We start from the raw sequence: 15,031 nt of genomic DNA on the forward strand, positions 1-15,031 counted from the left end.
AAAATAAAATAAAAAAATCCTTTAATTACTTTTTACTTTTTGAAATGAGTACATTTGTGCAGCTGGAAACAAATGTGTACTTCTTGAAAACATCAGTTCATCCAGACTTTTGACATAGTCTTGACATATTTACATCAACAGCGTTATTTTCCTAGTGCGGGGAACATTGGCGTAACTGATTAAAACAAGATATATGATGAAAAATGATCATAGCATTCTTCTCTGGGTAAAAATATATCACTTTATCTCACTGTGATTTGGTATCACATTTCTTCTGTCACTGATGTGGTCAGTGTTTATGGACCACTGCAGCTAGCTGATGAGTGCTCTATTTTCACACTGTAACATAAATGTAAATAAGTGATCAATGCTCTTTAAAAAAAAAAGCATAGACTAATACATCTTTGCTCATTCTTGGCCTCCGGTAAGTTTATGGAACAGTTCTTCATCTAGTGTTTCATTCTGGTCTTTAGATCGCGTGGAGAGGAAGATGTAACCACCGATGAACTCGTGGACTACCTTGCAGTCACAGCTCACACAGGAGAAGGCTATTGACACATGTTGATCAAATTCTATGGTCACCTGTAATTACATACAAGAGATTCAGGATTTAAAGCAATGCTGTCTGTAGATAATACACCAGAAATGTCCTGAATGAAGGAAGAAAAAAAACAATCCCTCACCTGTCTTATCTCCCAGTTGACATTCCACTGCTTCATGTTGGCGAATCTCCATGTGGTGACAGGCAGCCCAGTGGACATGTCAATACGAATCATGCGGTTATATGAAATCCCAAGAATTTCATCCTTCTTACTCCCTTTGAATCTGAATGATTGAAAAATAAGCAAAAGGAAAACCTCTTGGATTATCATTCATAAATGACATTGAACGTCTATTATATCAGTCCTTTCACCGTACCTGACAATGTAGTATTTGATACCAAACTCTGGGAGTGATTGCCATGCTTGGATGAAGCGCATCTTGGCCTCCACCAGGGACAGCTGTGCTATGTTTTGGTGTGCCTCGAGGATACGTGCGGTCAGCTTGATGCAGAAATCAAAGGCAAATTAAATAATAATACTTAAAAAAAAGAAGATAGCTGTCGGCAAAGTAAAATATGACGAACCTAAGACAAACCTGTTTGGTCTTGTGTTTCTTTGCGTATCGTGGCGAAACAAAACACTCGGCGTTCATCTCCATCGCTTCGACGTCAGGAGCTGATTGACCAGGAGGGGGCGCCAGGTTCTTCATTTGCAGAAAAGATTGAATGTGCTTCACTTCTGTTTTGTAAGAGCTGTATGCCATTGTCTTGCCTTTGGAAGCGAGGACACATGCAGCTTTCCACTTAGCATACTGGGTTTCCTGGTCCAAAGGGAAGGAATAGAATAACAAGGTGTAAAGTTTGCCTCGAATTTCTCATGTTTATATGCACAAATATACACAAGGCATTTTTTTTTTTTAAATAAAGAAGACTTACTGGTATTGACAGAAAAAAAGCACAAAATCTCAAAAAGTAAAGATTTTGCTTTGAAAACATTCTCTTTACTTATATGAATGATAAGGTGGAGCTTACGTTGTCACATCGGATGTACACCTCATTCATTCCATCAGCCACTGGCAGCAGAAGCTTGATGCCGAACTTCTTTTCAGTTACATTGACATCAGGGACCACCTCACAGCCTGGGAATCAAGAAGAGGAGATGGTAATATAAGAATGGATAGATACAACAGATCTCTAACAGAATATTGTCACAGAATATAACTGCTTAAAAATTATATTAAAGAATTACATTTTATATCTCAATTTCACATCATATATGAAATGATCAGTTTGGTTCTCTGTTTTTCTAGCCTTTGAGGGGAAATGATCATTCTCATTTGGTTCTCAGTGGGAGACTAACCTTTTTTTCCCCCAGCTATGTCTTTTTAGTGCTTGTCTCTATTAATGTAGCTTTGCATATTCATACTTTAACATAATTCTTTCTCATCTTATACTGGGTCTTTGCAGCTCTTCAGTTCATCCACAACTGGTTTTAGCTCCTCTCATTCCCTCCTTTTCTTCTACTGACTGACTGGCTGCTCCTTGTAAACAGAAGATTTGAACAGCCATGTGCTAGCTATGTACCTCTGTGACCATAATAAACTAACATCTGCTCTTACTGAAATCATTACCAAGAGCAATTTCAATTAAATTTAATCTCAAATGTATTTATATAGCACTAAATTACAAAAAACAGTCCCCCACCCAAGGTGCTTTATATTGTAAGATGAAGCCCCTACAGTAAAGAAGGTTTTGGGGAATCCTGTTAACTGTTAATTTTGTATGCCACATGCCAGAATAAAGTCCAGAGTGTTATAAAAATGGTGGGTGGGCTTATTTACATTTTGACAGAAGCCATTGATTCTAATAACAGATTAAATGCAGTGCTTATGATGTCACGTAGATCGTGTTGTTCTCAGCAGCTACATAAATGTTAAAATCCCCCACTATGTTATTTTATGAAAGCGGAGCACAAAATCAGATAAAAACTCAAAGAATTTAGAAAGAAACTATGTATAAGGGCCAGGAGGACTGTAGTTATGACAAATAAAACAGTTTTTTGTGTGTGTTATTTTTTGTTTTACTAATTATGATTTACAAAGCTAAGAGTCAGGCTTTCAAATTAATTAAAACTGACTGGTTCTTTTGTTGATTAACAAGCCGGATTGGCAGATTGCTGCCAGTTCGAACTTATTAATAATTTTTTCACATAATTCTTTTTTTACTGACCTCGGAGGTGAAACTGCTCTATTGGTTCTCCACTGGAGGCCTCCTTGTTCTTGTAGTAAGAGATGGTGGTGTCCTTAAATACAAACCAGTACTCTTTGTATGAGCGCAGCGTCAGTCTTTTTGGCCTGATTTAGCATTGAAAAAGTACATTTGTTTAAGCAAAACTGCATAAATGTTTTAAAATGTGCATAAAGTCTTATTTTTTAATAACGGAGGCTGCTCGTTCAGAGCAGCAATTCTGAGAGCCTTTCATTAATTATCAGATATCCTCGGGGACATTATAAAACAGGAGCATGAATCAGAGACAAAAACACACAAAATGAATTTTAAAACAGAATATTTTATGTTTATCCAGTACGCCTTTGATCTCTAACAAATGTTGATCTTATAAACCTTAAATTTGGTTATTTAAGGGCAGCATGCACACACATTACTATGATGATGAACGATTACGCTTCAATAATTATTTAGCATCTTTGTGCAATATAAATGTAATATATTTAAAGTTGGGTTTACCTAAACAGTCGGAGGGAATTTGCCAGCTCTGGGACGTCTGTAATGTCTTCCTGGGGGCAAGACAAACAACTGTCAATTATCCCATGCATGCAATTAGCTAAGGCTTGTCTATCAACCTCAGCTTCAGAGCAGGTATTCTACTGCAACAGAGGTGAAAACATTTGGTTTTTAAAAATATGTTTACCAGAATTTTGTCTGTGTGTCCGGCCTCGAGTGTCACCTCCAGGTTGGATAGGGCTGCCTCTATTTCGTCAATTTCTGGTTCATTAGAGTTGTTCAGAGGTTCAGTGGACACGGTCAGTTTACAAATGCGATACTGTTGGGACAAAGACTTCTGGTTAGGAATCTCAAAAAGCTAAGAATCTGCACTGGGCTTAACAACTACAAGTGGTAATGAAGTTCTCCGACATGACTTAGGAGGTTATGCAAGGCTGGCATGAGTCAGAGGGAGGTTTGAGCAAAGCCCAGCGTGCCAGCCTTTGCACCAATGTGTAGGTGAGTGCAGCATTCCTTTTGAATCTCTGATTTCTGAATCACTGTCCCAGTCGTTGCAAAATAATAGCTGAAGTCACCAAAGATGGGATGAAATCAGGACACTCATCATGTTGCAGGTAATAATCAGCTTCCTCCTATTGTGTCTGTTGGGGCATTCTAATTATTACCGTACTGGCTTTTCTGCTACTCTGTCTTTAATTGTATGACTCGTTTCCCTGCCTCCCCCTCCTTTCCTCCTCTTCCACTGGGATTTTCCTCATGTCCTGACATGTCCTCAGATGGATTTAGGCACCCACCTCACTCTGCTGTACTATGAGCGTTAAGAAAAACAAACTGTATCAAAGACTAAAAAAGCTGCATTACTGTGGCCCTGAAGAATTGCATGCCATGATCTTCATTTCAAAGCTTTACCAAAGGAAAGTTTACACTTATCATAAAACAAGGCATACTAGTGTAATGTATAATGACATACAATCTATAGCTTTATAGTCCTCAGGATCCAAATCTGAGCATTTATCCAAAAACAGCCAGTCAAATGAATAAGAAGTAATTTGTTATGTGAAGCATCTTGAAATTTGAAATATAGTTCATTATTACTTCTGCCAAGAAAGTTGTGTTTTTGGAACAGTTGGCATGGCATTCTGTCTGTCAACACAACAAACATTTTGAATGAATCCTGGTAAAACTTAGTATGTGTGTGGAGTGAGGTCATGTTAACAAGCCATTTAAACTCTTAATTGAAAATTGACAAAAAGCCTTATAACTTATTATCAGCATATAGAAAGTGCCATATAAAAATGAACACAATGTGACATGATTAAAACTATTGTCCTCTCCTTCAAAATCAATACATTGATCAGAAAGTGTGATAATAGTGCTATACTGAGCTATTTAAAACTATGTTTCCTACTGATCCTGTGAGTATGAATGACATATATTCTAAATATCTCATTATTTATTATAACTTTGTTATAGTAACGGGTTATAACCATTTAAATACATAAAAAGTTGAATACATGCAAACATTTTTTAAATGTTCTTTGGAGGTAAAAAATTATATTTTTTACTTAACATTTAAACAGTGAAATTAATATTACACACCTACTAAATCCACATAAATAAAAAATAATTATATCCAAAAACTGTCAAGTATACTAAAATGGATTTCAGCAGAGCAAATAACAAAAGCCTGCACCTGGCTCTTGGTTTGGCTGCAAAGCTCTAAAAGTACATTTAAAAAGAACAAAATGTAAATATACTAAATATAAAACTATACCCCTAAAAAGAAATACCGGATAGATAGTGAGCTGAGTTGGAGGTTTGTGCTCTCCAAGTGCTTCGTGTTATTAAAGTTATTTTATTGGGCCACACAACAGTTTTCTCATTAACCCTGACACTCATCAACCAAACCATCCTCTTGCGAAGGGTAACAAGGGTTACATTTAATAATCTTCCACACTTAGTATATGCAAGCAAACAATAATGACTGCACCACATTTAAACAACTTCAACTGTAAAAAAATCATTTGCTTGCTTTCTGCAATGGCAAGTTTTTCTCACCTGTAAAGATGCAAACATCAGCATTTCCTCTTCAGTGCAGTCTATCTCTTCCAACAGGATAGACCAGCGGGCCTGCTCATATAGCTGGGTTATCCTGACGCCATCATACTAAAACACAGAAACATGCGGTTTTAGGTCAACATTTTCCTTTTTTTGTGTTCACCTTGGATCTCTTACCTTAGGATTGATGTCAAAGAAGACATTGTACTTGAAGCGCAGTAGTAGCTTGTCATAGTCTTGAATGTCTTGCTCCATAAGTGAACGGGATGAGTCCAACCACCTGTTTATTATAACAACAACAAAATCAAATGTTTATCTAGGGAAAGAAATATCTCTCAATGTATAATAATCAGCTTGAGATAGGAAATCTGGTCGGTTTCTACCCTGCATTGTTGACTGCTTTGTCCACCAGTGACAACGGCTGATACATCTTGGCCAGCTCGGCAGGTGGCAAGTTTGTCTGAGATTCTGCAAGAGGATTTTCTCCAAACCAAACGCTGGTGGCAGACATTGGCATCCCATTCTCTGGGTCATAGGTTGCTTTCATGGTCTTACTATACATGGGGCCTAGTTTGAGGGAAATAAAGGGCTAATGATTAGCTAAGATTCAACATATCTTCATATTTATACTAAATATAAAGGTACTGCATTTAAAATCCAAATTCCAAGAAGCCAAAGTTAGAATATAACTTCGAAAAAAAGGTGAGAGAAAAACAAAATAAACTGAGCTACAGACTGAAGGCGGAGCGATTTTTAGGATGGTGCAGAGTATGAACTTGGACTCAGAGGAAGAGTGCGAGAGTGGGTGTTCCTGGAGAACACGGCAGCATACTGAACAATTCTGTCAGATCTCACTGTTGAGAAATGTGCCCTGTCAGATCACAGATGCCGTGCAAAACTTAAAACTTAAAACTACAGTGGGGATGCTCCATTCATATACCTTGAAAATATGTATGTTTATATACCTTTTTTCTTTAGATTAAATGAACTTCATGCAAAATGCAGCACACAGAAAGTAATGAATCAAATGCACATATCGTTGTAAACAGCACAAATTCCCTTAGATAGGCTTACAGAATCTTTCAAGGCACATGAAAGACCATCTATTACTATTGCACATCTTTTTCTTTCAGAGTACCTGTTCCACTTGGTCCCCCACTGAGTAAATCTATGTCCCAAATCTCCTCCTGCTCTGAGTCCTTATCTTTCTTCTTCTTCTTTTTGGAGGCATCATCCGGAGGCTTCAGCAGTGACAGTTCTTCTGGTCTTCTAATGTCTGAAATGGTTCAAAGCAGGAGCAGACAGGAAGAATATGGGAAGGAACTTGAACCTTGAACTTAGAACAGTGAATGAGGCATTCAAAATTAGAGCTATAATAATGCAGGATAGAGCAATCAGAAGAAACAGACGCTTACTGAGTATTCTGCAGATGTCTGTCACCGTCTTGAAGACCACATTGGAGAAGCTGACGGTCATTTGGATGGTTTTCATATTGGGAAGCTGCAGTAGCAGGGGTTTATGCTGGGGTGTGTAGCGCAGCTCAGCATCGGCCTGTGTAGCAAAATGAATTGTATTTATATTAGCTTCATGTTTACACTTCTGTTTACACTATACATGCTTCCCTTAGGCAGCATCATTAGAAGACATAGCATAAATGTTCACTGCTATGCAGATGACACCCAGCTCTATCTATCTATGAAGCCAGATAACACACACCAATTAGTTAAACTGCAGGAATGTCTTAAAGACATAAAGACCTGGATGGCCGCTAACTTTCTGCTTCTTAATTCAGATCAAACTGAGGTTATTGTACTCGGCCCTGAAAATCTTAGAAATATGGTATCTAAGCAGATTCTTACTCTGGATGGCATTACCTTGGCCTCCAGTAACATTGTGAGGAACCTTGGAGTCATTTTTGACCAGGACATGTCCTTCAATGCACATATTAAACAAATATGTAAGACTGCTTTCTTCCATTTGTGCAACATCTCTAAAGTTAGAAATATCCTGTCTCAGAGTGACGCTGAAAAACTAGTTCATGCATTTATTACTTCCAGGCTGGACTACTGTAATTCATTATTATCAGGATGTCCAAAAAACTCGCTGAAAAGCCTTCAGCTAATCCAAAACGCTGCAGCAAGAGTCCTGACAGGGACTAGAAAGAGAGAGCAGATTTCTCCTGTTTTGGCTTCCCTTCATTGGCTTTCTGTCAAATCCAGAATTGAATTCAAAATTCTGCTCCTCACATACAAGGTCTTAAATAATCAGGCCCCATCTTATTCTAATGACCTTGTAGTACCATATCACCCTATTAGAGCACTTTGCTCTCACACTGCAGGCCTACTTGTTGTTCCTAGAGTACTTAAAAGTAGAATGGGAGGCAGAGCCTTCAGTTTTCAGGCCCCTCTTCTGTGGAACCAGCTTCCAGTTTGGATTCGGGAGACAGACACTATCTCTACTTTCAAGATTAGGCTTAAAACTTTCCTTTTTGCTAAAGCATATAGTTAGGGCTGGACCAGGTGACCCTGAATCCTCCCTTAGTTATGCTGCAATAGACGTAGGCTGCCGGGGGATTCCCATGATGCATTGAGTTTTTCCTTTCCAGTCACCTTTCTCACTCACTATGTGTTAATAGACCTCTCTGCATTGAGTCATATCTGTTATTAACCTCTGTCTCTCTTCCACAGCATGTCTTTATCCTGTCTTCCTTCTCCCACCCCAACCGGTCGCAGCAGATGGCCCCGCCCCTCCCTGAGCCTGGTTCTGCTGGAGGTTTCTTCCTGTTAAAAGGGAGTTTTTCCTTCCCACTGTCTCCAAAGTGCTGCTCATAGGGGGTCATATGATTGTTGGGTTTTTCTCTGTATCTATGAAGCGCCTTGAGGCGACTTTTGTTGTGATCTGGCACTATATAAATAAAATTGAATTGAATTGAATTCATGTCACGGTCCCCGTGTCTCTCTGGCTGGCTCACGCTGGCTACACGTGTTGTTGTTTTTTGTTTTTGTTTTCTGTCTCTCCTCCTCCTTTCTGCCTGGGTGGAGCTCGTTACGGGCTCTCGCTCTTGGCCCACCACCTGTGTGATTGTGTCCACCTGCTGCTGATCTGGCTGATTTCCCCAGCTGCTATTTAAGGCAGTGGCACAGAACAGCTCGCCGCTGGAACGTTGAACCTCCTGAGTTCGTGCTCTCGGCATTATCAAACTAATCCCCTGTGTGTATTTTGCTGTGGAACTAACATTGAATTCTCTGTGTAGACATCCCTCTTCTGGACCAAATCACGGGACCTGCCCGGGTGTGGCAGCGTGTGTTGAGTTTCGGAGCGAGTGCGGCTGAAGAGGAGTGCGTGTATATATATATTATAAATAAAATAAATAAATAATCCCCTTTTGTTCTCAAAGAAAGAACTGTCTGCGCGTGAGTCTGTCCAGTAGCCATGACACTTCAGGTGTCAAGCCAGTGTATATCCTGTATATTTACTTTGTGTTGGAAACCCAGTATTATCAATATCATGTTGGTGTGCATGTAGTAAAAAATGTCTGCCATTGCAGTAGAACTAATGGAGATTTAAAATAAATATTAAAGCGTTTTTGTCTAATTTATACTTTGGTGTTTTTGTCCACATTTTTTACACCATTACTGGAATCAGGGTTTGTACTTGTGCTTAAACATTACTTGACTGGATAAGATATCAAACATTATTATGTACCTATATGGTTTTGGCTACAGTGAATAGGTCAATAAGAGTTTCTCTAAGTGGGAGGATATAATTTTATTTAATAGCTTCCAACGTGTTATATAAAACCTCTCTACACCTTTAAGAGCTGCAAGAACACACGTAATTTATTTAGCCAGATTTGACTGGAGAACACCTTCCCATTGGATATTTTAAGGGATATTCCACATTCCTTTGGGTGTAAGAATTCATCTTACCTGGATCCCATACTTGTCCAAGGTCCAGTGGGTCTTGAGCAGCCAGCATTTCCTCTGTTCCCACCACAAAGCATGGTCCGACCAATCCTGAGGAGCCTCTGCAAGGCAGACGTATTAAGTAAGACATTTTATCACCCGCGTATTATTATCACATGTCAGGTTTAAGGGGTAGTTCACACATAAAGTTATTGCACTAATTTACATGTCGGGTTTAAAGAGCCTTCAGGGGGAGGTTCTGGCTCCATAGGTAACATACTTCACCAACAACTACATCTGCTAGCGTCACAAATATTTTCCGCTCCCACGGTTGTGTAGGTGGTGTGGTTTAATGAGTCTACCTGACATCATCTTATGGTGCTGGGCTGAAATCCATCTGTTGATGACAAGCCGCTTAGTCATTTATTATGTCCCATGCTCTTTGAATCACCTCCATAAAGTTGCCTTCAAGTTAGCCACATTAGCTCCTCTGTGTTTATAGAGGAGCGTAAATTGATATCAGATCAGAGACTGGCTGAACTTTGGCCCCTGGGGCTACACAAGTTGGCGCACTGTGACAACACAATGGCACTGTAGTGTAGAAGAATGCAGCTCAAACAAGGGTGCGGCTTGGCCAGCAGAGCTGTTGTAGCACCACATGTAGGTTGAGGTTGTTTGTTAGCCTTTGTAGTTACACACTTTTAAAATTCCTTCCAGCCACTATGCAGAAACACATCCGTGCTAAGCACACTTACTGATTTTCTCCACCAGCTTAAGCATGAGGCCACCGATGTGCAAGTCTCCCATCACCCTCATCTTAAATTTCATGGACTCGTCACCTTCCTTTTGATCCACCTGCACAGATAGCTGCCACGATGTTTCTCCATATTTTGCAGGTGTAGCCATGGTCCTGTTCTAAAAAGACAATGAAGAGATTATTAAAAAAAAAAAGGTGGGGGTGCTCAAGGGTTTAGTGAACGTGACCACAGGGGCACAGCACAGGGGATCTTAGAAGGAAACTACTATCTCTAATTAAGCACTTAGTGAGGGGAATTACTCTAAAATATGTGCATTATTTTGCTGATCCCGTTTGTTCGGATAATAAGGAAATGTCTGGGGTTGAGTCAGAGGATTGAGTGTTTCTCAACATCCTGATTTACTTGGCAAAGATTTCACCACCACACATCCCTTACTGTTTCTGTCTCTGAGTGGCCGCGTATGGAGTAGATTCGAACTCTGCTTCTGCTGCAGTGTCTCTGCAATGATACTGCAGCCCCCGATCTACTCCCCTCACGCAATACCATTTATAAATAAGACACCAGCGAACACACCGACGGGCGGAAGAAAACAGATCAGACTGCAGAGCACGCAGCATGCGCTAACTAACGCGACACAACCTAGTATAACAGCACACATCTGGGGGATTGATTGGTTGATGTTAATAAGGTAGAGTGATGGATGAAAGACACAAAGCAGATAAGAAAGGAAAGGGGGAGGAGGAGGAGCAGCACAGCTGTGGAATGTGTTACGAGCAGGGACACGAATCTGGTGCAGGAGAGATCATACAAAACAACAATCTCCACACACTGCACCAGCCTACATTTATATCACATCTGAGCTCTGAAATGTGGGAAATAAAGACATGAAAACTCTGACACAAACTAATCTGAACTATTCACCGCAACACTGTATATCAGTGACTTTTTGATACTGTGTTGTTGTGATGATGGATTTTTTTATATACACACACTCTGCTTTCTTTGTGCTGCTCCCTTCCTGCACTATGCGCTGCTGTAGGGTGCAGTAAAAAGTTGGAGCTTGCATGCCTGCTGAGGGAAAGCTTGTTGAGATGTGTCGGAGTATGATGAATTCAATGGCATAGTATTACACTAGCTGCAAAAAAACTGATGGAGACAGCAAATTTGTTTTAATGCAGAAGCTCTAATAAGAGAAAAGCAAATATATTCATGCAAAATATACAATTCAATGAGATCTCATATTGGAACTCCTCATACAGGACACCCACACCACGTAAAAAAAAGGCCTCAGCGATTCCTTATTCACTGTAAATAGTCACTAAGCTCAGAAACACTCCTTAAATCATTCAAAAATGATGAAAAACGATAGAAAACTTTCTTTAGAAACTTTCATAAACAGAAACTTTCCAAGAATTCAGGATTCCCAGAAGAGTCTTGGGGTGCATTTATCGCTGAGCCCTATATAGGCCTACGGATAAATCCCAACAGGGTCATCGCAATCATGTGTTATGATTTTTTTTTTTTCCGTCAGAGATCAAATTCCGTAGTATAATAACGGTAACCTCTCCCCCTATCAAGTATATACAAATTTCCCAACCGAGAATAAGAAACCCATTCTTACCTTAAATTAAAGTTTCCTGCCAGTGAGCAATTCCTGGATATTTTCTTGGGAAGTGGACTGACCCCGAGAATGAGGCTCCTTTGGGAGTAAAACACGCCCAGTTCACACAGGTAGAGAACGGAGGTGGGAACGTAGGAGGAAGTGGCAGAGGTGCACGTAGCATATTATCCCACAGAGGTGAGTTTGTTCTCAGCCTCAGTATACGGACGGCTGTTTAACTGTTTTCAGCAAAATATGAGAAATTAAATGAATAAACTACCATACTGTCCGTCTCAGTGGTTAAAAGCTACAGACCAGCTAAAGCTAGCAAGTTTATCAATGCTAACAAAAATATTTCAGTGAACATACTCAGCCACTCAGCTAATACTGTCACTTTGTTACCACTTTGTTATTGTGGAAATAACAAGAAAACGGCAGCTCTTAGTTGGCTCAAATAGAGATGTCAGTAGAACCAACACTGCAACACGAGGTTATTAAATTTAATTTGGTTTGACATTATACTAAGAGAGGTTTGTTTGTTGTTGTTTTAAAATGTACCTTCATAATTTACAGACTACTTGAAATGCTAATCATCTTTTTGAGAAACAAAAATGTTCACCATGGTACTGTTAATATCTTTTTACTAATAAGGACCAGGAAGACTATCGTACAAAAACGTCAGATTGTTACAGTTGCCCATTTTGGATGCAATTGTGATAGTAGATGCGGGAAATTGTATCACTAAAAATACATCATGCTAACCCACTGTGTCTCAAACTGAAGAAATCTTCAAAATAATGGCCTATGCACTTTCAGATTTGTTTAGATGTTGGGTATTTTAGGTTGTATATTCAAGGCAAAAATATTCTTTCTATTTTTCCAAGAGACCTGGCCATTGTTCCAGTGATAATTAGATATTATTTTCTGATGTAAATAAAAAGTCATTTTTACTCAAATATTATTACTCATGTAATATACGACCAAATGACAGAACAGAGCTTTGCAAAATAACACAAAAAAGGTGAAGAGCATTTTATATATTTATTTAAAAACGCATACTGTGTATATTTGTTTGTTTGTTTTTGTTTATTTGTCTATTAGACTACCTCTCATGAAAACAAGAAAAAATATATTTTAGAAATCTGTCAAAAACATGTTTAAAACTAGAAATCATGGAATTCACTGGATTGAATTCATGTTTTTATACCCAAATTTCAGCCGGCACATTGGAACTTCTTTGAGGAGACCAAAATAAATGAAGTACTAGAAATAAAATGAATTCTTTCTGTTCACAAATGCAAGTAAATAACTGTAACTTGGCGTTTTAATCAAAAATCAATAATTTGCCTTTTTCTGCTGTTTTTTTCTAAACAGAAATTTTTAAAAATTCATGGATAACAACAATAATTGGTTTAACAATAGTAAAAAAAAGAATTTAAAAAAGATGTTACAGGTGTACATACATGTAAATTAACCATTACAGAAACATAAAAAATAATTTTGGGAATTACCAATACTTTTAATTTAGGGCAGCTGTGGCTTAACTAATATGTAGGGTAATATTGCTTTAACACATATAAAAGTCAGCATTTTATACAAAGAAGCATGTATTTTCATTTTAAAAGTGAAATATGTCTGTGTCATCATTCAAGCAAACAAGGTGCCTGTGATTGTCGCCGTTACAGTTGCTCTCGGTATGGCACCCATATTACAATCTTGTATTTTAGCTAGCAGCAACTGCATTAGCACGGGTTGTTCATTGTCATTTTGTTCAGATAACCATGGGATAAAATTGACATTAGCTTAAATTTACAGATAATATTGTAGATCCAAAAAGAGACTTCCTCCTGCCAGTTTTGTCCTTGATAATTTCTGCACAAGTGAAGTAACTCTGCAGTTGTTCCACAGGTAGAAAGACAGTCTAAATGAGCAAGTACAGGTAAGTGTATCCATAAAGTGTAACCTGTTTCTTCTTTGAAGAAGTGAGCATTGCCCCTACTCTTCATTTACTGCATTTAAATTGCTAACCACTGATTAATGGAGAGATAGACTGTCGTTTTTTTCTATTGTTTTTACTATTACTTTATTGTATTTACATTTAAAGTTGCATTTATAAATGCATCCTTGCGTAAGGGTCGATTTGTAAGTTGTAATGTTTTCAACGGATGGTGTAATCCTAACAGGATTATTATTTTTGTTTAAATGGCTTTTAAAGTTACAGACCTCAAACAGCACGACCAGTTATATACCTCAAAGTGATCAGCCCACCTTCAATAATTCCCACATCCTCCTCAATGAGTAAATCAAGATGAATCATTTGAGTTTGCCTTTTCCACATAGTCGTACTGCCAGCTTATGAAACACATCAGTAAGAAAGATGGTTAGTCTTTTTTTTTTTACCATTTGTACAGATGGTGTTCTACTGACAACCACCCAGCCATGCTGAATTACAGCCAGCTTTGTAGCTTTTAATATGTAGGTGTGTTTCGTGGTTTTTTGTTAGTCATTTAGGCATGAAGTGAGCCCATGTGTGTAGCCTGCCACCCCCTGGTTTCTATCTATACTTTCGCCTCAGAGTGAAATGGATTCTAAAACTGGGCAGGGACATCAACCTCATGTCGCCACCATAGGAAAGATGAATGTGCTAACTTTCCTATACAGCTGCTTTCGTATAAATCAGATTTATGAAATTCAAGCTGTTATATTTTAAGATAAATGTCTTTAAATTGAGTGAAAGAGCATCTCATCATGGAAAAGGACGTAATAACTCTGTCACATCATCAACATTGTGAACTTTGACCTATTAGATCTTGTCAGCCTTCCACTGGCAAAATCACACCTAACAACAGCTTTTTCTATCAGAAATTTTATACTCCCGAACTGTATCAATTATATCTCTTTTTACACATATGCATTGGTTGAAATCCTGTTAATGACTGCACGTATTTGCAGAGAGACAAATCCAATTTGAAATCATTGTCAGTCTTGTTGAAGGAAATGATGGCCCTTCAAAACCTGATAACACCTCTGCTACCACATGGTGGCGCCATTTGACCACACCAGTGTTGGAAGAGAGAAGGCTTGGAGGCATTTCTTTATTTAAATGACTAAATGAAACAGTAAACTAAATAGCGTTTTTAACATTTGAATTCATGTTATATAATGGACAAATATAATTCTGAGTTAGCATTTAAAGTAGTTAAAATTATGTCACTTCATTATTTTTGTTTTCTTTTTTAAATTTTTATTAATTGATTTTTTTTAATTTTTGCTCTGGAGACAGAAAGAAAGACCTGACAGTGGCCACTAAAGTTACCACAACATTAGATGGAGTTAAATCAACTGAGATAATGCAAATAAAGTTGTTTGTAATATCTCAAAAGGAGACTAATGTTGCTTTCTAATTGTGCAAGCCATCTCTTGGTTC

The 15,031-nt window shown here is 38.4% G+C and overlaps 1 protein-coding gene and 1 long non-coding RNA gene across 2 annotated transcripts in view; one reads left to right on the forward strand and one right to left on the reverse strand.

The window, feature by feature from the left end:
• Positions 1 to 11,767, reverse strand: fermt1 (FERM domain containing kindlin 1). The gene is made up of 16 exons (XM_040017523.1): positions 11,626 to 11,767; positions 10,002 to 10,161; positions 9,271 to 9,368; positions 6,757 to 6,892; positions 6,480 to 6,617; positions 5,725 to 5,908; positions 5,519 to 5,621; positions 5,342 to 5,449; positions 3,471 to 3,602; positions 3,287 to 3,336; positions 2,771 to 2,895; positions 1,574 to 1,680; positions 1,138 to 1,362; positions 919 to 1,043; positions 684 to 825; positions 1 to 582 (listed from the first exon to the last, which is right to left on the reverse strand). Exons 2-16 carry the CDS (start codon positions 10,150 to 10,152, stop codon positions 409 to 411), a joined length of 1,998 nt encoding a protein of 665 aa, XP_039873457.1. The 5' UTR covers positions 10,153 to 10,161; positions 11,626 to 11,767; the 3' UTR covers positions 1 to 408.
• The window catches only part of LOC120724973, a 20,918-nt gene continuing 17,599 nt past the window's right edge, over positions 11,713 to 15,031 (forward strand). Inside the window, exon 1 of the long non-coding RNA XR_005694026.1 lies at positions 11,713 to 11,802. This is a non-coding gene — a long non-coding RNA (uncharacterized LOC120724973). The remainder of the gene's footprint in view (positions 11,803 to 15,031) is intronic.

This window comes from Simochromis diagramma, unplaced genomic scaffold (assembly GCF_900408965.1).
Source record: "Simochromis diagramma unplaced genomic scaffold, fSimDia1.1 OVJJ01000802.1, whole genome shotgun sequence".
Lineage (NCBI taxonomy): Eukaryota > Metazoa > Chordata > Actinopteri > Cichliformes > Cichlidae > Simochromis > Simochromis diagramma.

Coding starts and splice junctions, on each gene's coding strand:
- fermt1 (XM_040017523.1), bottom strand. CDS start 10,152: ATGGCTACACCTGCAAAATATGGAGAAACATCGTGGCAGCTATCTGTG. Junction 6,618..6,756: donor AGACATCTGCAGAATACTCA/GTAAGCGTCTGT, acceptor GAACCATTTCAG/ACATTAGAAGACCAGAAGAA. Junction 5,909..6,479: donor TGGGGGACCAAGTGGAACAG/GTACTCTGAAAG, acceptor CCCTCAAACTAG/GCCCCATGTATAGTAAGACC.